At 41.6% G+C, this 26,540-nt stretch overlaps 1 protein-coding gene across 1 annotated transcript in view; it reads right to left on the bottom strand.

Moving 5' to 3' along the window:
• The window catches only part of maml3 (mastermind-like transcriptional coactivator 3), a 148,160-nt gene that overhangs the window by 43,972 nt on the left and 77,648 nt on the right, over positions 1-26,540 (bottom strand). Inside the window, exon 2 of the mRNA XM_060873011.1 lies at positions 22,097-23,683. Within this exon, the coding sequence (XP_060728994.1) occupies positions 22,097-23,683 (1,587 nt within the window). The remainder of the gene's footprint in view (positions 1-22,096; positions 23,684-26,540) is intronic.

Here is a 26,540-nt window from a genome sequence, read left to right as displayed (position 1 = left end):
GAGCCTCAAGTTACTATATCTCTCTCACTCACTCATTTTCCCCCACTTATCCGAACTACCTCGGGTCACGGGGAGCCTGTGCCTATCTCAGGCGTCATCGGGCATCAAGGCAGGATACACCCTGGACGGAGTGCCAACCCATCACAGGGCACACACACACTCATTCACTCACACACTACGGACAATTTTTCCAGAGATGCCAGTCAACCTACCATGCATGTCTTTGGACCAGAGGAGGAAACCGGAGAACCTGGAGGAAACCCCTGAGGCACGGGGAGAACATGCAAACTCCACACACACAAGGTGGAGGCGGGAATCAAACCCCCAACCCTGGATGTGTGAGGCGAACGTGCTAACCACTAAGCCACCGTGCACCCTACTATATGTCATATATACAAAATCCTTAGGATTGTATCTGGGACCTCTCTTGAGTTTTCAAAACTTGCTCTTCAGTGTGCACTTGAGCTTTGCTCTATCAATAGGGACTAATTGTGTGCAGACTTATCTACGATTGCTCATTTGGCTGATGCTTTTATCCAAACTGACTTACTGTACAACTGAGACAGGATAGAATTGAGACTGGATCAAACTGAGTCAGGAGAGAGCTGAGGTTCTTGCTCAAAGAACCATCCATGGCAATGCAACATTGATCAGTAAATCCAAAGCATCAGCAAGCTGTAATGAAGGAATCAAGGAAACATGAAATAACGAAAGACAGCAGAGCAAATACAATGAAGAAGGTTTTGTTTTCTAAAATTTGCCCCTCTCCGTGGTAGAGCAGTCTCCCTTGATTTGTCTAGTTGGTTTGCAGCTCTGTGTAGTAACCCATGTTCAACAGGACGAACGTCTAGGACACCAGTAGACCAGTAAATTAAGGGTCTTGCTCAAGATCCCAGTCATGTTACAGGATAATCCAGGGGCACCACTGACTCTTCAGGAACCAGCATCCTCCTATTAACCCTTACCAGTCTTAACGTTTTTGGTTTTAGACTAGTACCACAGTCTACTCTGTACTCACACTCAAAACAAATGAATGCTCATCAACCTTCAAAACCTCAAGCAGGTCAAACAGCAGTGGGTAGCTCCTGATGCCACAGTATCTGAATCCATGATTTCGTTATAATTAGGTTATCACTGGACTTGTGGCCCACAATAAACTGTATGAGGTATAAATAATTGATGACTTTAAAGTGGATGTGGCCAAACTTGGTTCATGTCACTTGGCCCATCTATATAACTTTAGTCAAATTGATATGCTAGAATTCTTAAAGCAAAACACTAGCACAGGTCATTAATATTAAAGGTTATCCGGTGGCTCTAGTCTTCTATCGCTTTCTTAAAATCAGCATTGATAGCCTCCTAAATTCTGATTATTCTCATGAACGCTGACTGTTGTGTTTAGCTCGACTTGACTGACTAGAAAATTGGGACAATACCAACAGTTTCTGTGTTTTTTGTTTTATTTCTCCAACAGTGCAGCAGTTCGAGCCGTTTCGGATTCTTGATGTATCCAGTGGCATGCCATTATATCAGATTCTGACCAATTTAAAATCTAAAAAAGTACAAATTCAGGCACAAAATGTTCAGGATAGTCAATTTTCTCTTCTTATAAGTTTGTACATAATGTAATTTGTCATACCCAGAAGAATGGTGACACAAACAACCCAAACTTTGCTGTTCCTCTTTTTATTTATTATTTTGCATGTGGTTTCTTTTTTTATTATTTGCAATTGTTTAAAACCCGTCTAACCTACTCGTAATACCTTGGTAAAGGACCGACGGATGGAGGAAAGACATCTGAAAATCAGAAGCAGAAAAATTGCAACATAGACAAGCTAATTTTTGCACAATTCGTTTCAAAATATATTTACACCCTTTTACAACAAGCTTTAAAACTGAGGTTTAATACAAGGTAGAAAATGACATCTGGCTCTTTTTCTTAAACCAGATAATCATCTTGTATTCCAGTCAGTCCCATCTCTCAGTGTGGACCGATATGGTTTGTCATTCAGCTCACGCGTTCTCAGGTGACGTATACGCTACTGAAATCTAAAATCTGAAGCCTGCACAGTGTTAATCCCTGTATACATATTCTCCATATCTCTCTTTTCTTCTCTCTCTCCATTTTTTCGGTTTGGTCTGGCCCGTGTCCAGCATCTCTCCTGCGTTCTCCTTGCTGGACCACTCATGAGGCACAGAGGAGTGTTATTTTTCTTTCTTTCTTTCTCCGGTCATCTCTTGTGTTATCATCCCCCTCTGGATGGCTATCTCACTCCCTGTACTAGGTTTATCAGTGTGTTCCAGTCTGTCTCACACACGCAGGTCAACAAAAGAGCTCCATCGGCCCATTGATGAGAGGCGGAGCCCTAGGGTGGGCTGGTGGGCTAAAATGGGGTATTTCATTTTTATTTAGGGTTAAAAAGGCAAATACCACCATCGCTGCTGTATAGGAAATGCCTTAAAGGGGTCTACAGATACATTTCTTTCTGACAAACGATCAGGCTGTGTGATGCAAGTGATTAGATGAAGCTCTGAAAGCTGTGGTGTTTTCCTTCAGATTATCATGTAAGAATTTGCATTAATGGCTTATAAGAAATTAAAGACATTTTGCTGCAGAAAGCATGAACATGAGCACTATATGAATTCATGTCACCTAAATCTGGAAAAAAAATAAAAATCGTTGCATTATTATTATTAAGCAATAAAACTCATATAGAGTTAATAGAATTTTATCGCAAATTATGGCACAAAAATATTACATGTTTTTTATGCTATTTAGTTAGACATCGCTTATGTTAAAGGATCCATGTGTCTTCAATTTAATACTCACTAGAGATGCTCACTGCATCAGGTGTAACGTAATTACAAAAAGCAGCAACTACTTTTTTTCATATACGAATAAGAAAAAGCGCGTGAGTGAACAATAAAGTACACCAAGAATTGACACGCATTTATTCCGAGCTATTTTTCTACGTCAACGTCGCACACCGTTTGCTGGCCAAAGAGATAAGGAAGCATTTCAATAGACTTCCATTAGGCGAGTAAAAGTAGAACATGGGATTTTAAACATTTGGATGCTGCCTTTGATCACATAAATATGAAGAAAATGTAATAATGTGGCACGAGTGAAACTAGTTCTGACAGCTGTAGTGCCAATAATCCCATTTAAGACACTGATTGATGAACGAGTTGATACACTTCTTCATTTCAAATGTGAAATAAATGAAACTGAGCGCAGTAAAACGCAACAACATTAACATATTCATATAATATGTTGGAGGATGAGAGTGAGGGATGGAAAGAGATCGGCTCTTCCACTAACACACGCATGCTTGAGTTTTTACTCACTGCATGCCACAGACAAAAGGTGACACAGTGGAAGATCCACATGGTGAACTAATTTTTTTTTCCACTCTCTCACTCTCGCCCTCCCTGTCTCGCTTGACCGCCTCTCTCTCACACACACACACACTCCTCTTTTATTACATATAATCCCCCGCCTTTCCCCTCAGTCTCCATGTCTCCCTTTGTCTCTCTGTTAAACATCTCTTCTTGTATTTGTCTCTGTATTTCTGCAATCAAGATTGTGGCCATACTTGGACTGTTCTCTCTCGCTCTCGCTCTCTCAACATGAATTGGCTTTTCTTTGATAGATAAATGAGCCTATTATGCCCAATTGAATCAATTCATTAGCGGTAATGGATCATTTCTGCCTGTTTCCACTTAAACAGAGACAGCGAGAGAGAGACAGCGAGAGAGAAAGAAAAAAGAAAGAAAGATGAGAGAAAGTGAGGGAGAGAGAAAGAGAGAGTGAGAGAAAGGCAGGGGAGACAGTTGATGATATTCTTCCTTCATATATAAGAAGGCTGCAGTCTAGACTTAACATCACATGATGTTGAATAGTACATGTAGAAACACACAAATGGACACACACACACACACAGGCTGTGATTCAATTTAGCCTGGAAGCACAGTAGGTCTGTGATAGACACAGAAGCGCGCCTGCAAGAGAGGAGTGGTATGTGTGTGTGTGTGTGTGTGTGTGTGTGTGTGTGTGTGTGTAAGGGTGTGAGGAGCAGGAGCCAAATTGAAAGTTAGTGTGCAAAGTGAATTATCGTTGGCTCCGTTAAGCCTCACTGGCTAGAAGGTGTGTGCGTGTAAGAGAGAGGGAGAGAGGGAGAGAGAGGGGGGGGGGGGGAGAGAGAGAGAGAGAGGGGCATGATAGTCTGCAAATATAAAGCTGTATTCTGGAAGAGAAATATTGGAAGGGCCAGGAGAAACACCTACAAAGACACACAGACAGAGGCACACACACACACACACACACACAAGCCTCAATCCTTCCCCAGCTCCTGCATCTCAAACCCAGTTCAGCATGATGATTATGAGTATCAGCTCCTGTCCCTGTGTTTGCTCTTTTATCCAGTGAGCTGAAAGAACACTCGCTCAGCCCACAGGTGACGGTTCACAACACTAAGCACGATTTCACCCAAAGATTCAATCTAATTTCTATTCAAATTAAAAGAAAGTGCTGGCATCAGCAAAACCGCTACATACTGCTTTCTATCACAAACTGCCAGCTAAAAGTTTGGAATAAACTGGGTTTTTTTTTCAGTTATGCAAGAATTATACAATTATACTCCACCTCCAGAATTATTGGCACCCTTGTTATAAATGCATAATATACTTCTTTGTAACATGATCAAAATTGGATCATGATCGTAACATGATCGAAATCTTACTTTTACAATGCGAATATCTAAACTTTTAATTGAAATATGTTGACCTTGTTTTAAAGCAATCACACAAACACGGTACGTTTTTTAGGAACAAAAAACGAGAATAAATTTCTTAATCATTCAGAAACATGAGAAAGGTTAGAGATTACACTATGAACGTGTGTTGATCATACATTAAGCAATGGATATTAAATATAGCAGAATGTCCATATCCACTGTCAGGGCAATAATTAGGAGCCGAAGCTGTAATGACCTACCAGGAAGAGGATGCAAGTATTTTGCCCCTGTACACAATGAGGAGAACTGACAGAGAGGCAAAACATTTCTCCAGGGATCATGGTTGGAGATTTTTTTTTTACTGAGGGTCACAGAGTCTCCAATTAGACTCTGCCATTGTGCCAACTATCTGGAAGGCATACTAGAAGAAAGACTTGTCTTTCATTTAACCGCAAATATAAAAGCTGGTCAAATAGACAATACTGGAAATTTAACCAGAACTGGGTTCTATGGTCAGATGAGGCAAAAAATAAAGCCTTCTGGCAACAAAAATGGTGAGTTTGGTGTTAAAAAAAGATGATTATAAAGAAAAGAAACTAATCCCCACTGCTAAGGATGATGGAGTGTGTATCTGTGAAGTTGTATAGCTGTTCTTTCTCCAAAGATCCTAGGGACCTTGTTAGGTAGGATACATGACATTTTAAACTCCATGAAGTACCAAGAGACTTTAAAATGAAAGACTGCCTCTGCCAAGAAGTTACAACTGGTTCATGGTTGGATCTTCCAGCATGACATGAAGATCAAACATCATGTTCAAATACACATATAAATAGTTTAAGAAGTACAGATGCAAGCTTTTGACCATCAGGGTCTCCTGAAGTAAAGCCTAGTGAAAACCCTTAGCAGGAGGAAGTAGGCGAGCGTCTGTACTGTGGAGTGCTCTCAGAGTCCTTGGTGGAGTTTTTTCTTTATTTTCATCAAGGATTATAGGCGAGGACACAGTACTGTCACACTGCCTAGGACGTTGCACACAGTACTAAATGCAGGGGTGATGATAATGTGGTATTGTTGAAAAATACACTTTATTTTGTCTATTATGTCATAAAATGGACTGGTCTGGTGTCTTATGCAGTGTTTATTCCTGTCATGTGTCCAATTCTTTGTGGTATATTTTCCGAATCTACATACAAGAAAGAGCAGGATAGAGTGTTACTATGTAAATATGAATGAATAAACAAAGATTAAGTTAAATCATAAACTGGTCATGTGGTTATTAATACTGTAAATGGAACAGGGCAATGTCTTGAGAACACTCTACAGAATTACATCTCTTTACTCAAACAAAGTGGTTGTGATGGAGAAAAAGCACAAAGCCTGGTCAAGGCGTCCTTACTGCTGCCTGAGGACAATAGGTCCCCACTGATAGATGCCCACTGGTGTGCCCGATAGAAAAGATGGCTTCAAACCCACCACTACAGTGACAAAGCACGCTAAGAACAATGAGGCGGGTATTTCCGTGTCTGACTGTAGCAGCTACGGAAACAAAGATTAGCCAGCATGACTGTTTCCTGTCTATTACATCAGCGCTGATGGACTGCACAGCTGAGAAACAGGCCGAGGGCCAGTGACAGGATGAAATGCTTTTCGGGTAATTGGGCTGACATCATGGTAAATTATCATATTATATCTTATCATATAAGAGGTGCTGAAGAATAAAAAAGAGAGGGAGACAACGTACGGCAAAAAAACCCAAGCATTAGTTTCACAGACTTCACCGATTTGTTGTATGGGAGTGAAGAAAGCACTTAATGTTCATTTTCATATCGAGGCCACCAGAGCTGTTCAATTAGCTCCATTATCATCCACATTCACGCTTAAAATGTCAGAAAGCTAAAATTCTGATCTTACCAAAAGGCCGCTATGGAAATATCTATTATCTTCATCAGTACTGAATTTTAATGTCAGTGAAAGCTGGTATATATGACAGTGTGTGTGTTTGAAAGAGAGAGAGAGAGAGGAGAGATGTGGAGAAAGAGAGAGATAGAGAGAGATGCCGCAGTACACACAGTGTGTTCTAATGACAGAGTAGAAGACTAAGCGACCACACCTCCTCAATATTACACACACACACACACCTTCCACGACTTTCTGTACGTTCCCTCTTCCTCTACGTGAGTCTTCAGGCGATGACGAGTGGGTGGAATAGCAAAGCTGTGAGACATTCTGGTCAGGTTACACAGAGAAAGAGAGAGACTGTGAAAAAGACAGACATAAAGAAGACAGGAACAAACTCCCTCCACTTCCATAGACACTAAGCAGAGACTCAACACACAGTTCAGCATTTTTTAAAGGCTCGTCGACAGCCGGGGCTCACACAAACAAGAGCAACTCGACACTGAATCAGCTTCTAATTAAGGAGATCTGCTAATAAGCAAATTTACTTACAAACTACGAGTCGAAATGTAAATTCTGTAGGAGGCTGAGCCGAAGACAAACAAGGTTAAACCGAGGCAGCTCCACCAACTGTGTAGAACTTATAGATTAAAATACTATTACTGAATAAAGCATCGCAGTTTTCTATCTTTATATCTTTCAATATATTCCACTGAACTCAGAATAAGACATGAGAAAAATGAAAAATATCTGGGGTTATAGCTAGCCAAATTTTTTTTCCTACCCATTTACACAAAGCACTAACCCTAAAACTTACGGTGGTTCGACTAAAGCTAGCATGATAACTACGGTTACCGTTAGCAAGGACAGTGATGTTTATACAACTCTATAAACATGTAACATCTCCTCCTAATGATTTATGAGCATGTGGAATAACACCGGGGCGGGTCTATTTAATGACGGCCAAGAGTACATGCTAATCCAAAACGCAAACAAATATTCCAGACCACAAGAGACTTCTACACTGTTTTTTTTTCCAGGTTTATAAAACAAATGGTTTATACGATCATTTTTATTATATTTACATAATTTTCCACATTATTCATACTAGTAAAAAATGAAAAACACTGAACATCCTTTAACTGAAAAGATCAATTGAGCAGTAAAGATTACCTCAGAAGCTGTACTAAGCTAATCCTGAATGGTAGAAGCTACATAATAAGTAACATGTTTTGTTTCCTCAGGACATATTTTGTTCCCCCTCAAAGTACCATTTTTCCCCTCACCGGACCATTTTTCCTTCTCACAAAACATTTTTTCTCTTCGTTTTTGCAGCTGCTATGTTTGTAACAAACAAACAAAAACAAGATTTCATCAGTGAAAAGAGATCCAAAAGTTTACACAGCATCTGTGTAACAGATTATAAAAGCTTCATCCACCTCACTTGTTTACACGATCTAATTTGACTGAAATTATTAATCTGATTAATACTGGATCATCAGGTTTCAAATAAACACAGTTAGCATTTTAACCTTTAAAAAATGTAAGCATCAGATAAAGATTGAAAATAAAAAAAAAACAAAAGTAAGTTTTTTGGGTTTTTTTAAAAACTGGTTAGCTTTTGTATTAGTAAATAACAAATGCTAGTTAATTTCTACACTTAACAGAGCTCCAGAGAGCAAAATACCTCTATATTAAGCAAATATATTAGCAACAAGTGTCCATCTTAACCTCTTTCTCTCCCTTACTCACACACACGGTCACACAAAATCCTAAGTAAACACAATCTAAGCGCAGCAGATACTTGGTGCTGATAGATCTCCTGTTTGCTCACTTGCTCTGTGTCAATGTCTGAAGCACAGAAGCACTTCAAAATCACAGACACACACATACACAAACACAACCAGGATAGGGACCAGTGAGCGTGTATAAGAGGCAAATCCATTCAGAGTCTGAATGTGTGTTGCCCACACACACACACACACAGAAAGACAAAGGTCGGTCTACATCCTGGTTCTTTGTGTGTACATTCAGAATTTGACTGGATTTGCCTCTGATACCCACTCACTAGTCCACATCCTGGTTTTGTGTGTGTGTGTGTGTGTGTGTGTGTGTGTGTGTATTCTGAACACGTGCGCACACACACGAATAAGATTAATAAACATTGCTCTCATTTCTAAACATTTTATAAACTTTTCTCTCTAAAAACATTTCTAAGAACCCTGGTGTTTTCCCTTCTCTGTGCGTTTCTTGAGAGCCAGATGAGAACTCAAACACGTTCGACTGCAGACCAAAACAACCAGCGCAAGATCATCTGAGCGAGGCGTTCTCAGTCTGCTTCCAAGCTAACTGTAGCACAGCTAGGAAGCAATCTGATTTTGAGTTAGCTCAACTTTTACACATTTTTTTCGATGTGAGCTGGTAAACCTACAGAAGCAAAGTGAGCCAAAGACAGGGCTTTGAGATGTTACGTGTTGTGGATATTTGGACTGACGAACTAAAGAAGGAAACTTGTTTTACTAAATAAAAAAAGTGTTGCAGTGACGTTACATTAGGTAAAGATTTTCAAAGAAATGGGAAAAAAAAAACCAACCACAACAACTAACAACCAAAACAATAACAACAACCACCATAACAAGAACAACCACAACAACCATCATAATAACAACCACAACAACCATAATTATAACAACAACAAGCATAACAATAAGCACAACAACAACAATAACCAACAAAAACCCCAACCACGATGGCAACAACCATAACAATAACCAACGACAACGACAACAATCACAACAACCACCACACAGAAGTACTGTAGTGAATACAACAGATTCTACAAAAGATGCCCCTTTTCCACCGAGGCAGTTTGAGTGCTAGTTCGGAGCCAGAGCCTAATTTAGAACCAGTTCTTTCTTTTTCGACAGCCAAAGCACCGGCTCTGAACCAGGAAAAGTGGTTCTTAAGTAGCACCAAAACGTTGCTGGTCCAGACTTAAGAACCGCTTGCGTCAGAAGCTGTGGGCGGGGCTACTGTTAGCGCATTTAATAATTTACCTTAAGTATACTAATGTTTAATACACTTTAACTTTACCGCAATATGATACATTATCAGCACACATGATAGTAGGTAGCTACATGCTAAGGCTACCTTTTTTTCTGTGTTAATGATAAAATAATGTTATGTACTTTCTCGATTACAACCACATGGAGCTGCACGTACACGTTGGATTCGCCGCGTTTTGATGCCAATGTAGGTTCACAAAGCCATGAGCATTAACAGTAAAGCAACATCCGCCATTGTTGATGTATTTGCCGCTGCTGCGCTAACTTTGCTGGGAAACGTGACACGTATACAGTGACGTCAGACTCGGCTCTGTGATGCTCTCTAGCTGATGGAAAGGCAAACTGGTTCTTAGAAGGTTCGCCAGTGGAACCAACTTTGAACCAGCACCAGCGCTAGCTCTGAACCAGAACCCGGTTCTTTTTGGTGGAAAAGGGGTACCAGAGTGCTGAGTTAGGGTGTGTGGCATGCAAGCATGGTGATGTTAATAAGTATGATGGTATTATTACAGGCAAACATAAGGATTTGCCCTTTAAAGTAGTGATTAAATGTGGCTCTCTGGCACTATTATTAACAGATAAACAAACAGCATTGTGGGTAATGTAGGAAACCTTAAACCAACACGTTGACAGAAACATGAGCTAAAAAGTTTACTCAGAATCTTAGTACAAAATAAGATGCCAGTAAATACAATTAAAAACAAGACAACCTTTCAGATTTTTTATGTTAAAACTATAACAAATTCAGAAATGATGCTGATACATATTCAGAAGTTTTTCTGGTTACACAATTGCACTTGACTATATACACTTATAGAAAGGCAGATTACTTATAATTCCAGTCTATAATCTGAGTCTGGCTCCTCTCAAGGTTTCTTCCTCATATTGTATTCTTCCTCCTAAAGGTTTATCCTCGCTTGTGTCGCCTCTGGCTTGCTCATTAGCGATAAATATAAATTAACATTTAGCATTTTATTATACAAATAATGTGTAAATAATAAAAGCATTATACAAATAAAATAAAATGGCATTGTTACTGCACTGGATTGGTCTCCATATAATGACTAGACCCTGCTGATGGAAGCGATGAAGATGTATAAAGTGTGTTGCTTTTATTTTAACATGAAGGCAACACACGTGCTCTGCGTCCATGAGTTCCTACTTTGCTAAATGATCTAGATCTACAGATCTTCCAAGTGGTGGCGTGGATACTTGAAGGAATTATTTCCGTGCACGCGAGTGTGCTCTTTAAACTCCGGCAGAATTGTGAAATCTCAGAACAATAACTCCAAGACGGAGCCGAGTTGTGCTCCAGTTTGTGCTCTGTGTTTTTTTTTTTTTTGTTTTTTTTTTTTGTAGGTGGAAACATGAGTGGCACTGCTCACTCATACTCAAACTCGCACTCGCTCGCTGTTCTGTGGATCAGGTAGCAGAGTTGCTTGGATTATGCTCTTTTAAGAAGGGATTAACCATGTTGCAGTGTTCAGGGCAAATTGCCCCAAGAAGACATCTCGGGCTATAAAAAAAAAAAAAAAAGTTAAATTCTGCACCTAATCCTCTTCAAAGCTTCTTAACTCATCGCCCTCACACACACACACACACACTGCGCACTCCTATTTGCTTGTCAGTGAGTGTTTTGAGAGCGAGCGTCTCTAAGACAATTCATCCACCTCCTTAAACCCCCCCACCCCCGCTCTGTTTTTCCCCTTTTCCTGAGGTACACTGGTTGCTCTGTAATGTCGTGAGTGTTTGACAGTTTTATATATATAATTCCACAATACATATTCCTCCACGCAGATAGAAAGATGTGACGCCGCAGTGTGACACCGACACTCTCTTAAGTCAAAGTGTCAGCACAGAGAACAAAGTGACAAGTGTGTGTGAGGACGTGTTTATGAGTGTGTACTGTCAGCTAGTCGCTCGAGCCTCAGGGTTCAAGTGGTGACAGCACAGAAAGCAGGAGAAGCTCATATGGACTCTGTGTGTGTGTGTGTGTGTTGTTACTACGCCTCAGCCATATGGAGAGGGGCAGCTGTGTTTTTGTTGGGAGGAGGTGAGGACCCAGGTGTTGGATGTACATGTGTTGGGGGTGGACAGGAATGTAGCGGAGAATGTAGGAGGAGAGAAGAAAGAGAAAGAAAACAACAAGAGCACACTGGAACACAGAGAGACGCACAGGACCATCAGTTGAGCAAAGCAAAAGCATTTTAACCTGGAAGAAAATGTCCAGGAAACGTCAGACAGAACAGCGGAGGCTGGATGAGTGCGCGTTTTGGTTCCGATGGTGTCTCGACCCTGGTTTGATCCAGAGCTCGGTTTAGTCTTTGAGAGGAGATTATGTGTGTGTGTGTGTGTGTGTGTGTGTGTGTGTGTGTGTGTGTGTGTGTGTGTGTGTGTGTGTGTGTGATTCCTCCAGATTCTCCCGTTAACTCCCAGTAGCACAGCAGCTTTGTGTTGCGCTGTTCTGGATTTCACTCAGTTTTGTCAGTGTTTCTTGTAGAACTGGCAACATGATAAAATAGTATAATAATCATGACAGATTACTGTACTTCACAATACAATTTTTTTTAAGTAATACAGTTTTAAGCAATGGAACAGTGGCAGCTTGGCAGTGTTGTGGCTTGAACCCCAAACTTCTTATCAGTAACCCAAACCCAGAGCATTAACCATTAAACCTTGTAGAGAAAATGTACTACTATTGCATTACTATAGAATCAACATCGGAGTATTCATGATTGAAGCTGCCAGCATACTGTTCCCAACAACACAGCTGAAAATATTATTACTCTCCTGGTGGAATAGCATGTTTTCCTGTTTTAATCCTGATATTTATCCCTTTTTGCCAGAACACTGATGCTCGATTCCGCCGGCGGAACAAAAAAATCGACTTATCAGACACCTTCGATCGGTATAAACAAGTGAATTACTTTAAGTCTGATCTAAAATGAGTCAGGAGGCTGTTGGCTTTCAGTGTGAGACGTTTCCACCTCTGTTGTGATAGCCTTACACACAATTTCAGCAGCTGAAGGTGAATTTTAGACGCTTATGAACAACCGCTTGGGGCTTGAAAATAAAACTTGTAGATAAAAACATTTGTGTGGAAAAAAATGTAGAACATTTTATAACTCAATTTTGAACACAAAACACAAATTTGAAAACACAATTTTTTTTTTGGAGTTTATTCTCAAACAGAGAAAAATATCAAGGTCACACAAGTCCATCATGTATCCCAGAAATGTGTACCTTTGAGAACTGCGATATATTTTGTCTTATCAGCCACCCCAGTTACTTGTGTGTATCATGTACACAATAAGTCAGAGTAGTTAACATGACATGAGGACATTTTATGGACAAATCACCGTCTCAACCTTCATGTTCCATTCGAAATGTAATATTTTCGGAAAATATTTGACTAACGCCTCACGTCGTGCTCTTCTGCCTTCTGCTCTATGACAGTCTGATAGTGAAAGATCTGTCATTTAAACTGCTCAGGCTAAGAAATAGTTCGATTAATGTAGGAATTTCATGAAAATAATAATAATAATAATAATAATGCCACCAGAAACCATGATGTATCTCATTTGTTCTCAAAAATCTGAATTAAATGTCTGAATGTAGTCATCAATATACGTGTCCGTGCCCGTGCTGAAAGGCACAGGCGATGAGAGAATGCAGACAAAAACATGTACAGATCCTTTCCTCTGCCCTCCGTTCCGTTACAGCTCCACAGACATCAAAACAAAGACTGTAGCTCATCTGTTATGTGTTCTCTACCAGCTCTCTAACTCCTCAGGCGCGCACACACACACACACACACACACACACACACACACACTTCCCTGTCTTGCGGCTGCCATTTATTTAGGCAGCAAGGTGCTGTGGGCCATGGTATCTATGGCAACACAGAGGGGCTGAGGGTGCCAAAGTTTCTCTCTCTCTCCCTCGCTCCCTTGTTCGTGAGGCATCTCCTCACTGGAAGTGGAAAGAGAGAGAGAGAGAGAGAGAGAGAGAGAGAGAGAGAGAGAGATCATTCTTATTCTGTGGTGCGGCTCGACATCGGCTTCATAGCCGTCTGCCAGTAACAGCAACCTGGTCCCCGCATACTAAACACACCCGTGTCATCCAAGCCTGGCCTACACACACACACACACAAAATTACACCCTTGACACAGGAGTGCATGCCAGTTATAGGACTGCAAATGGACACGCACATATTGAGTGCGATCCAGTCCGGGCCAGTGTTTCTTAGTATGCGAGATGGGACTGATGAGATAAACACACAAGCCAGGCAGACACCCTCTGCAACCTTCTCTTTCCTGGGTACCATATGTCTCCATGTGTACATGCGCGAGCACACACACACACACACACACACTTCCCTTTTTCCATCTACATTCCCTACTCTGCCATGATCCACATGGTCTCTCCATCTGTCAGTGTTAGTGTAGACAAAGAAGAGTGTGTGGCAACACACACACACACACACACACACACCCTGGCCAACAGGCTGCACGAGGACCAGTGCTGCACCATGCAGCCGCTCTTACTGTGCACGCTGGTTGTCCTGCGTCTGTAAAGCTTGAAATTTGTTGTGTTTATGTACAAAAAAAAAACAAACTTGGAGCTGACGATTTGTCCAAAAGGCACACATCCCTCCATCTGAGACACTAGGCACATTTGTCAAAATGTGATTGAGTCTATTGCAAAGTAAGCATCTGTTCCATCCAGAATCATTGTATAACGATATTGTTTAACAGCTTACATTCATGTGCACTACAGTGAAATTCATTCAATTATATGAACAATTTTAACTCGAATAGTTATAGGCCATGCCTCCTTCACCAGGACTGACGGATACAGAGCTCACGCTTCTGTCACATCGACTAACAGACACATTTAAAGCAAAATTTACACATGCAGTAATTATCGCTCCAGGCCGCGTCATTGTACTATGAACTTCTGTATCTACTACTGGTTGCCATAGCAATAACACATCAATTGAACATTTAACGTTTATTAGTCAGCAGTGTATATCTGCATCATATTAAACGAGATGGAGAAGGAGAAGCAGTGTGTGCTCTTTGCCACAGATCACGTGACGTCTACTTGTCTTCACTCCCATTGACACCGAGACGCTCCATATTTACATAAAGGACAACCGTTGTGTTGCAGGACACGCCCACATCTAGTCCCCAACGCTCGTTATCTCTTATATTGCCGTAAGCTCACAAGCTCTCGTTGATAACGAATGATCTCCGGTTGCCGTATGTGTGAACTTCACATAAGCAGGTGTAAGAAATACAGCAAAGCAGAGACGTCTCCTCTGTCTTGACCGGAAATCCCTACGGAGGCTTCTGCTTATCGCTAAAAATGATCAAGAATCACTGATGTCAGAAACGAGCAGCCACTAATCGCTTCAAACTCTAATAACTAATCATTAATAATTAAATAGCCATTAAATAATCACATTATTAAATCATATGTAATAGTCTAACTGTAGCTCAGGCACCAAAGTGGCGACAAACAGGATTCTGAAGCTTGTGGCCAGAAAAGGTTAAGAAAAAGAGAGACATGCCATGGGCCGATGTGGACAGAGACAGAGTGGAGTCAGTAGGCAACAAAGAGTGTTGGAAAATGATTAACTGCTTCTTTAACATGTCACCTGTCAATCACGTCACACGGTTACTGGAAGAGATGGAAATTCATGGTGTGATCACAGCAGAGGTGGGAGTAAGTCACACATGTGCAAGTCACAAGTAAGTCTCAAGTCATCAATGTCAAGTCGAGTCTTTTTTTAATATTTGTCAAACAAGTCTCAAGTCTCAAATTTGCGACTTAAGTCTGACTCAAGTCAAATCGAGTCCCCCATCTCTGAGTCATTTAACTCAAGTCCGAGTCAAGTCTCAAGTCATGAATGTCAAGTCAAAGTCAAGTCGAGTCTTTTTTAATATTTGTCAACCAAGTCTCAAATTTGCGACTTAAGTCTGACTCGAGTCAAATCGAGTCCCCCATCTCTGAGTCATTTAACTCAAGTCCGAGTCAAGTCTCAAGTCATGAATGTCAAGTCAAAGTCAAGTCGAGTCTTTTTTTTAATATTTGTCAAGCAAGTCTCAAATTTGCGACTTAAGTCTGACTCGAGTCAAATCATATGACTCGAGTCCCCCATCTCTGGATAACAGTATACACCAAACTCATACTATAAACTTCGGTCCACGCTATATTTTTGCCTTAAAAGTCCCATATTTTGGTGTGTTGGTTCTTTTAAACGAGTCTGTGGGAATAACCATCATGTTTCATTATACCTCATTCGTAGAAAAAAAAAAATAAAACTAGAGGTGAGGCAAGACGACTGTTTTCTCTTCATCTGCATGCAAAGCAACGGTCAGAAAACAGCAAGTCTGGTATGAAGCTATTAAATCATAAACAGCTTCTCCATTTTCTAAAGCCAAAGCGATTGAGAAAAAGAACAGCTTCCAGCCACTTGGATTTCTATCGTCTCATACGACGATCCATGAGTATCATGACTTCACAGGTCAAAGTTCACTCATCTAGGCACAAAACAAAAGCAACTGCTGGCAGAATAAATGTGAAATCTTTCATGTCTCCCTTCTGAGAACTGCTTTTCCTTTGCAATGACCATTGATTTGTCTGAAAAAGTAACAAAAATAAATAAATAAAATGTAGCACTGCGTCCTGTTTGTTGCTGCAGGTTGTTGAAAATCATAAATGTGTTGGTTAAACCGTAAATATTGGCACCCCCATGACATACTGCCATCTACAAGTGCAATCATCCCACTTGTATCGTATCTTTACGGTAACAATATAGAAGGTGGTGTACTTCTTAAATACAGGAAAAAGTTTGTGTGGTTTTTTTTTTTAAACACAAATTTACACAATAATATATACGATCTGAGACAGTACAGCCATTAGAATACACAGAGTAACATGGACAAGCTGAACAGTTCAGCAGTACAGAAGCTTGCAGTGCTTCACATTAACACATCTGGTAAACATGAGACCAGCTATAATCCAGGCGTAAAGCTGAGCAGCTGAGGGTTAAGGGCCTTCCCTCAAGGATGGCTCTATAGCAGTCCCAGGATTTAAACTCACAACCTTCTGCTCACTAGTGAAGAACTCTAACCCCAGAGCTTTCGAACACCTTGGAAAAAGAAGAACTCCTTATTTGTACTCAGAGTGGATTATAGACCCTTAGTAAACAAACGCCCATGCAGCCTCTACAGTGGAAGTATAAAAACGCTCAGTGCAACAACAGTCTTTCATCATTCGGCAGGCTTATATAAGGCTATGTCAACAAAATTCTGGGAGAGAATTGACCAGAAGCCCCGTGTGAACAGATAAGAGGAAATTAATATTATGGAGGAAAAAAAAACCAACACTGTCAATTAGGAACTGCGTATGGATGTAAACCGACAGAGAAGAGCGTCATGTTTCTCAATTCTGAAACATCAGGAAGAGTTGAAAATAAAGAGCTGTAAACCAGACGTGGACAAATGACCTGGACATTCTTGTTGTGGGAGTGATTTCCGGTTAGGGCAAAAAATGCTCGAGATTACAATCAGGCTTGTGCTCCTTGGTCATTTCAACAGCTCGAGTGCTGAGGAAGTAAGCAAATATTTGATTTGTCATGTTCCCGGAAAAGGGGCTTGACCTTGCGATGAACATACATGATACATTCTTGAATATAATCAAAGTCAAATAAAAAAAAAAAAACATGCCAATGAAGACTGGCTAGCATCTCTGTTATGGTGTGTGTTCATGGTGTGTATGTGTTTACTGCTGTGTGTGTGCACTTTGGATGGGTTAAATGCAGAGAACGGATTCTGATTATGGGTCACCGTATTTAGCTGTATGTCACGTCACTTCACATACCGGGTCCCTAATGGACAGTGGTGGCTCAAAACTTTAAAGATTTGGGTTGTTGATTGGAAAGTTTGGGTTTAAGCCCCAGCACTGCCAAGCTGCAAATGTTGATCCCTGGAGCATAATCCTTAACCCTCTCTACTCCAGCGACACTGTACCGTGACATGACCCTGAGCTCAGACCCCAAGCTGCGATATGCGAAGGAAAGAATTTCACTGTGCACTGTGCATTAATTATGGCATTTCTTGTGGGTTGGCGAGGTATAGACTAAAGGTATTACTTTAACATCGCTAACTGAAAGCAAAATGAGTCCACGTGGCCAGATCATTATGTTTATACGTCATCGAAGCGAAATGTACCAGAAGCTGCTGCCACTGTAGCTATTCATTTCTACACTAGTTTCAGGACTGTAAATAAATCAACAAGTTATCACCTTACTCAATTCTTATATAGAATACAGCTAAATCTAAGCCCTTGTTTTGTAAGTGAAAACATTCCAGGCGTGGAAGGATAGCCGTTATCTAGTCTTTATCTGTTCGGCAAGCACCGACAAGCAAAGATGCGTCAGAGAAAGATATTTTGTTGTTCTTTTCCAAAGTCAGACAATGTAGACTATAAAGAGTTATACACAACTACAAAATACTGATTAACAAATGATGTACAAATGATGTAACATGCAGCTCAACAAATCAGGGCTTGTATTAAACAATACATAACCTGATATGCCTCAAGCTGCAACACGTTTTTGAGTCATTAACGTTATTTCTCCTTCAATACACACACACACACACAGATACACACACAGTGGGCTTTGTTATGGTAGGCAGAGTAATGGTCGGTGGTGGTTTTGTCTGGTGTCAGTGTTGTCGAGATACAGAGCAGAAATGTGCAGCCCACTGTGGCTGCTCCTCCCTGCATCCCTCCCTCCCTCCTTCCAACAAGCCTCTCCAAAGGATCTGAGAGCGGCTCAAATCAACCTAGCACATGTGTCTGTGTGTGTCTGTGTGTGTGTGTTTGTGTGACTGTGTGTCTGTACGCATGAGGAGGAGGGAGAGAGGAGGGAGGAGTGAAAAAGATGGAGAAAAAGCAATATCTCTTCTTCCTGTGGATAAAGAGACAGGGGGAGGGGAGAGGACGAGAGCAGCTGGGTGGTCTTTTCCTTTCCATCTCTTTCTCAAGATCGTCGCACTTGAGGTAGATTCCTCTCTAGACACATCATGTAGGAACTGAGCAAAAAAGAAAGAAAGAAAGAAAGAAAGAAAGAAACCACACAGGGCACTAGATACAGATGTTTTATAACAATGTGTCTTTTTCCACCTCTCTCTCTCTCACACACACACACACACACACACACACACACACACACACACACACACACACACACACACACACACACGCGCGCGCGCGCAACAGGCCACCTAAATGGATTTAACTGCTCATTTAAGTTCGTCCCAACCAATCACATCCTGCCCCTCCCCCACACCATCTATTTAACTCAAGCCCCTGTACTTCATTGACTTTAACACACAAACTCACACGTGCACATACAAACACACACACACACAGCGTGCATCCACACACTGCTCGTCCCCCCACCGTCGCCTTTGATCACTAGAGAATAAATCAGTCACCAAGGCGATATGCAAAATGCAGAGGAGTGACAATTAAAGCCTGACTAACGAGCTTTTAAGGAGCGGGCTGAAGTTTCATAATCACACGCTAATAAGATTATGCAAACTCTGCCATTCTGCCACCCATATGAAAACATAGCAGACACTCATAGATCTGTCTCTCTGTGTGTGCGCGCGCACGTGTGTGTGTGTGTGTGTGTGTGTGTGTGTGTGTGTGTGTAAAAAAGAGAGAGAGAGAGTGAGAGTAAGGAACAGTCTGTGGGTGGGTGGATATTTGCCATATGTTTTTGAATATCAGATTATTGATATGTGTGCTTATTTAGATTGTATGACTTTTTAATGTGTGTGTTGTAGAGTTTGAAACACTTTATCTTGGGTGTAATTAACATTACTTTCCATTAGCATTGAAGCATCAGCTATTCAGTGATCATTTAGACAAACATGCTGCCTGACACACAACCAGACAGAACGGACATACTGCTTAAAGCATCCGGTCTATGCTACTAAAACGCTTCAGGATCACTTTTGCTTTCAGTCAGTCAGTCAGTGAGTCAGTCAGTGAGTCAGTCAGTGAGTCAGTGAGTGAGTCAGTGAGTCAGTCAGTGAGTGAGTCAGTGAGTCAGTCAGTGAGTCAGTCAGTGAGTCAGTCAGTGAGTGAGTGAGTGAATGAGTGAGTGAGTAAGTAAATAAGTAAGAAAGAAAGAAGGAAAGAAAGAAAGAAGGAAAGAAAGAAAGAAAGAAAGAAAGAAAGAAAATGTGAGCTAAAGAAACGCAAAGTTGTCTAGCTATAACTTCTCATACTACAAATACACTACAGAAGATACTATTTGATGTAATCTATCAATCGTGAATCATAAACTTCACCATTTAAACAATGCTGCAAGATTTCCAGTTGCAGGAACACTAATGTGTGTGTAACGTTCATTTTCACCTAGCTACAAGCTTTCGTAAGCACATAATTATCACATTTTTAGCGCATTGCAGTTATTTCTTTTATACTAGGAATCAATACAACTCGCTACTAAGTATTATGATGTTTGCTCTTAGCTGGGTAAACGCACATGCTTATCATGGGACAAAGCTTCACGCAAAGTTTTGTGAAAAACAGTTGTATATACAAGCTTGGGTTTTTGCTAACAGACACACAAAGGAACATACTAAACCAGTCTCTTTTCCAGTTAAGAGATAACATATCACAGGGTGTAATTGCTTGGCCAAATGAGAGCAAAAATTATTTTTTCTTTGTCTTGCCTCATTCCAATTTTCTCTTCTCCCTTCTCCCTATAGATCTTTTACCTGCCTCCATGCACTTCCTACAATCCATTTAGCTCGCTCACTCATGATCTGTTTTCATTCCGCATTTTCCCTCTCTTTTCTCTTCTTTTATTTCTTCAGTCTTTCGGTCCCTCACTCTCTGACTCTTTTATACTTCTGCCGCATTTTCCTCCGAGTGCTGCAAAGGACCAACCATCATAAATCTGTCTCTTTATTGCAGGAAGGGGGGGATGGGAAAGAGGGAGGGAGGGAGGGAGGGAGAGAGTAAAGGAAAAGAAGTGAGAGATGGAGGAGAGAAAGAAACAGGGTGGAGGGATGTCTAATCACTGAGCACGAGACATAGAGCCTGATGTACGAATAAAGAGGGGAGGCGAATGTGGTGAGGGAAACGAGGAGGACTCACAAGGAGCGTTGAGGGGGATGGAAGTAACTGGGGACATCATTAACGAGCATAATTTACAGGTCACTCACAAGCATGTCTTTCTGAAAGAAAAAAATATCAAACACGCATATGCACCATTCCACTGCACATTTTGAAAAGTCCACTTAAAATGCAACCACAACAGACAAAGAGATATTGCCAGGAAAACTTGTGAGACCGAGTGTCTGCGTAATCACTTCTACTAAATTTCAACCCTATCGTTAGATGTCGATCGTCGGTGCTTAAAATCTTCCCGCCTACAAACATGACATTTGAATGTTCAGTAATAGAAACATGGAAATTCTGTCATCTCTATGTCAGTCGATGTGCAGAGGCTTTCTTCTGCGATAGATGAAGCAAGGGTAAGGAGGTTTTGGCAGCCACGGGGACCAGGGGGGCTGCCGCATAGACATTAATATATTAGACAGTGTCGATTTCCTATCCGAGTGCTAGCTGTTGCTGGGGCAACGGCCACCATTACTGGGCCGATGCACAAAACGGACATAAAATATTACATTATAGGTGAGCGAGGTTTTTGAATGGAATTATGGGCAAGATGAAGTCCAGTTTGTCTCTGGGGAAAATAGTCAAAGATGTGCTGGAGGTCCTGCGGTGCCGTCTTGACTTGATCTTCTTCAAGCACATTTATGGGAAAAGGCAAAAACAAAATGGAGGGCAAATTTCAGCACCCTGAATCAAAAAAAAAAATTGTACCCAACTAGACATTTACAGAACCTACCACAGGTAGATCAGATCCTGGACCGTGTCCTGAAGAGAAGGTTTAACCACATCCAAAGCACCAAATCCGATGCCTTGCCGATTTATTAAATTCTTAATAGTAAGAAGAAAATGTACCCCACTAGACAGTTAAAGAAAATACCACAGGTTGATCAAATCCTGGACCACAGGGACCCAGTGCCATGAAGAGGAGGCCTAACATCATCCAACACAGCTAATCTAAACCATTTTCTAATTGTTAAATTCTCTTCATTATATGGTTCATTATGGTGAATCAGAATAAAGCAGGGGATCTCCAGAAGTTGTCAGAACCAACCGATTTGAATGCTATTCTTTTTAAGAGCAGACCTTACTTTTAAAACTAGACATACTTAAGACTTAACTAAGGTTAAGATTGTCGCATTAGCTTGTCCAAGATAACAGAGCATAACACAAGCAGAACATAACCAAGCATCTTACCTGTGCATGTTGCTGCATCGCACTGTATGGCAAACCCTGACCAAGCACCTTCTGCTTCATCATCATCATCCTCTTCTGCTCTTCAGTCAGATGTGCTGTCTGCCCAGGCATGGGACCTTGAGAAGGGGGTGGCCCGCCACCCTGTCCTCCTGTCCCCTGCATATAGGGCATCATTGGATTTTTGACTTGATTGGCCATTGGGGGGGTCATTCGCTGACTCATGTGGTCAACGCCGCTGAAATGACTTAATGGTTTGGTGTTGTTATAAGACGGCTGCCCAGAATGCCTTGAACAAGCAGCTATGTTGGCAGATTGTTGCTGCTGCTGTTGCTGGTTCATAATGTTCATATGGTTTTGTGGGAGGTAGTTGTTCATGCCGGGTTTGGGCACCATTGAATTAGTGGCATTGAAGCCTTGTGGGTACATCATGGGGCTATTTGGTTTATCAGGGTTGAAGGGACCACCATAAGGGCTTGTTGGTGCTCCGGCAGGGGACCAGCTAGCTGCCTGTGACTGCTGTTTCTGCTGAATGAGCTTGGCACGTTGCTGTTGTTGTGCTGCCATCTGCTTTAGCTGTTCAGCCGGTGAGAGTTCAGTGGTTGGTGGAACAGGAACCGGGACTGGTCCACTTGCTCCTCCCGTTCCAGGACCTACTGGTGCTACCGTTGTTGACCCTGGGGGACCCACACCAGGACCAGGATTCATCATAAATCCATTCCCAGGTCTGGAGGTCTGTGTCTGGGCCTGTGTGGGAGTTTGGGGAGAACGAGCAATGCAGCTAGCAGGAGATCCAGATGCCATAGCAACTGCAGGAGACTGCTGCAAGGGCTGTTGGGGTGGGGTGCCGTTGGCGGCAGTGGCAAACGGTGGTCCAGAAGAAGCTGGGCGAACCTGAGGAGAGCCCATCTGTCCGCCTTGTGTCTGTGGTGGATTGTTGGGTGCTGTGGCAACTGGAGGAGGTACAGGTTCTTGCAGATTCTGTGTTTGCTCTGTTGTGGGCCGGGTGAAATCACTAACCTCCTTCTTCTCCTCGAAATCTTCACTGAAGAGATCATGCATGTCGTCTTCTGGAACAGTGTTCACTAGATCGTCAATCAACTCCTGCCACTCTTGATCATTCAAGTTAATGTCAGAGAACAACTTGTTCTGATTTGACAGCGAGGTGTCTGAAGATTCGATCCCTGTTGCGTCGTCTAGAGGCTCTTGTTTCATGTCCTTTAGAAGGCTAAAACCATCGTCCAGATCCAAAGATCCGTTCAGTTTAATGTCCGGCATGCCGCCATTCTTACCCAGTTCCTCTGTTCGTCCTGTAATGTGGTTGGTCCCAGCATTACCATTACCAATTGCGTTGTTAGACGTCGTGTTGTTGCCTGTAGGTAACGTGGGCTTGATGTCCATTTGGTGTAATGGAGAGATTGGGGGTACACTGTTGGGCAAAGTGCCCAGAGAATCCAGTCCACTGTTACCTTCCTTACGCAGCCTCTTTGTAGTTGGAGAGTAGCTTCCATCACAGATCCCATTCTGGTCACCATTTAAAGGTGATCTGCACTGAGCACTGTCCAATTTTCTTTTGACGGTCTCCTGAAGCTGAGAAAGAAAGAGAGAGTAAAATGATTAGATTTCCTTACACTAATTTGAGTTGAATATTAGGTCTGGTACAGAGCCATTACGTTCTCAAAATTTATACCACCTGTCAAAATTGGACACACCAGAATGAACACAGGTCTGTATTCAATTTATTGTCACACACATTTTAATAAATGGCTTACTTTTTTAAATAATAAGTTAGGGTTAGGATTAACCCTGTCATATGTACATTAAACACACATATTTGGTTAATAAGTTGCTGTCACTTGAAAAGCAGTGAAGCTCTGTCCTTATTTTGGAACTTCCTTTAAAAAAAAAGTCCTCTTTGGTAAAGTGCCTCAAAAAAGCGAAAGTGGAAAGCTGCATCAGAAATACTGCTAGAAGAACTGAACATCTTAAAATAGGTTCGATTTCTTTAACATGCTTCTTGCTTGCTGAATAATTTTAGATGTTCTTTTATACTGTAAATAATAGAAATTCGCAAAAATAAAGACAACCTTACTAGGAGTCGGTGTTAGAAAATATTTCTCATTATAGGGAAATTAAAATCGCTAATAAGAGGAGAGATAATGTTTCTAAACTGAGCGGAGGCTCGTATTTAATTTCTAATTTACCCTGACATTTGTCAGATGAGGCCATACTCTCTGCTTTATATAAACTGTGTACAATTCCTTCTGTTCCAGGAGCTATGAGTCCTATAATCTTTGCAGATGCTTGTGTTTAAAGTGAGGCCTTTTGAGAGGTAATTACACTCTCATTCAAAGCAGTTAACCGCTCGAAGCTTTATGGTGAGCTCTTGCTAAATGGAACTTCTCTTTTGGCAGTACATCATTCTGTATAACTAAACTAACTACATATCTCTTCCTTACACACACACACACACACACACACACACACACACACACACACACACACACACACACACACACACACACACACCTCTCTTTTTGGACTCTTTTTAGTCAGAGGGAGAATCACTCAAAGAGAACAAGGTGATGATAAACCCCAGTTAGCACTTAATCATTATCCTGAGAGACAGATGAAGCCGAAACGGTGAGCCGGAAAGTGAGAAGAGAGAGTTAAAGAAAATATGTGAAAATGAAATGTCACTTCTAAAAGGTTCATTGTTCACACACTGGCAAGTCCCCATCACATTTACGTTCCTTTGCTTAATTCGTCTCAGCCATTAAGTTCTGTCTAAGCCGAGCGTCGCTGGCGTCTCCGACACAAACACCATCGCATAAACACACAGAGAAACGCACAAACGTACACGGCTAAACTAAAATACCAGTGCTGAGTAGAATATGATGGCTTACACTGTTTAACAGATCGTTTTCAATCACTTGTTCAAAGGCAGTCATCAGACAAGGACAATTGTTCGTTCTGTGCAGCTGAATAAAAAAAAAGAAAAGAAAACAAAAAAAAAACGTTAGATGATTTTAAAACCAACAAAGCCATAAATTATATCCTTAACAAACCCTGCGGAAATTCTTTGCGATGCAATGGGAATGCCTCTACGCTTCTATACTGTTCTTCTCATCACGCAATCCCTAACCTGCCGGGTTTTACCGCCAGCGTGGCAGAGAGCTAATGATAGCAAATATCTATGTGCATAAAAAGTGTCAGACACTTGCAGGATGAGGACAAGAAATTTGAGTATTAAAGGAGGTGAAGAGTGTCTCTTGTCCCTCGCCACCTCTTCTTCATCCCTCGTTCCATTTGTGCTAATGACTCTCAGTCAACACATTTAACAGCCCGTTAATTATGGCGGGGGGTGGGGGAGAAATTGCGCATGTGCGTATGTGAAGATGTGAAGATTGTCAGTCCATCCCTGGGTGCATCTTTGTGTCACGCCATGTGCATAACAGTGTGTGTGAGATTAAGACAGCATAGCATGCATATGTGCGGGTTAATTACGGAATGGCGATGAGAGCGTGAGTGACAAATTTGCCTCATATTCAGCTACGATATGCCACCCACCTTCTTCCACACCGCATCCCTACAGACCTATGTGTGTCTATATGTGTGTGTTTGTGTGTGTATTTGTGTGTTTTTGAGAGAGAGAGAGACGCCCCACGCGCGCCACTCCGCTGAAACATGCCAAATGAGATTCTGAAATAACGAGATTCATGGATCTTCTCTCCAGCTCTCCTCCGAGGCAGCATGTCTTCTCTCCCTCCCGTCTCTCTCTCTCTCTCTCTCCATGAAGAGTGAGATCATGATGGGGAAACAAAGGCGACTCGTGTTTACTGAAAAGTGTTATCTGGACAGGTAAACGAGATAAGCAAGATAAACGGGATAAAACGGGATAAAACAGATCTTTCTGCTTTTCTTATTTTCCATCGGTTTATCTTGTCTCTTGCTCTCATTCACAGGTGTGTGTATATATATTAATATATATATTTTATATATTAAGTTGCAGGTGTGTGTTGCAATTGTATGTAGGTAGGTCGCGTTCCTCCGGCGCTACACCTCTGGGCGGGGTTGCCACGGCAACCGACGGCACGACGCCTGTCGATGCTCGTGCCACTTTATCATGCCGTAAAGACGATTAGTCTGTGTGTCAGTCACAACACCCTCCCACTCAAGACACACACACACACACACACACACACACACACACAAAGAGAGAGATAGGAAGAAAAGAGAGCCTGAAAGGGAGAGAGAGAGAACAATGCACGCCATTCTGTCCTCCTCTTATTTGTCATGTTAGTTAGGATGCCATTTTCACACTTGTCCTTGTCGTTTACCTCTTAGCTTCGGCTGAAACGAACAGCGCCATTGTTCGGTTCGATATTAAAACTAATCACATTTATGCAGCCAATTTAACACAAAGTAGCTTTGTTTCACTGCATTA

Source organism: Tachysurus vachellii, chromosome 6, assembly GCF_030014155.1.
Source record: "Tachysurus vachellii isolate PV-2020 chromosome 6, HZAU_Pvac_v1, whole genome shotgun sequence".
Taxonomy (NCBI): domain Eukaryota; kingdom Metazoa; phylum Chordata; class Actinopteri; order Siluriformes; family Bagridae; genus Tachysurus; species Tachysurus vachellii.
Note: the sequence above shows the minus strand (reverse complement) of the source record. Positions and strands in the feature narration are given on the sequence as shown.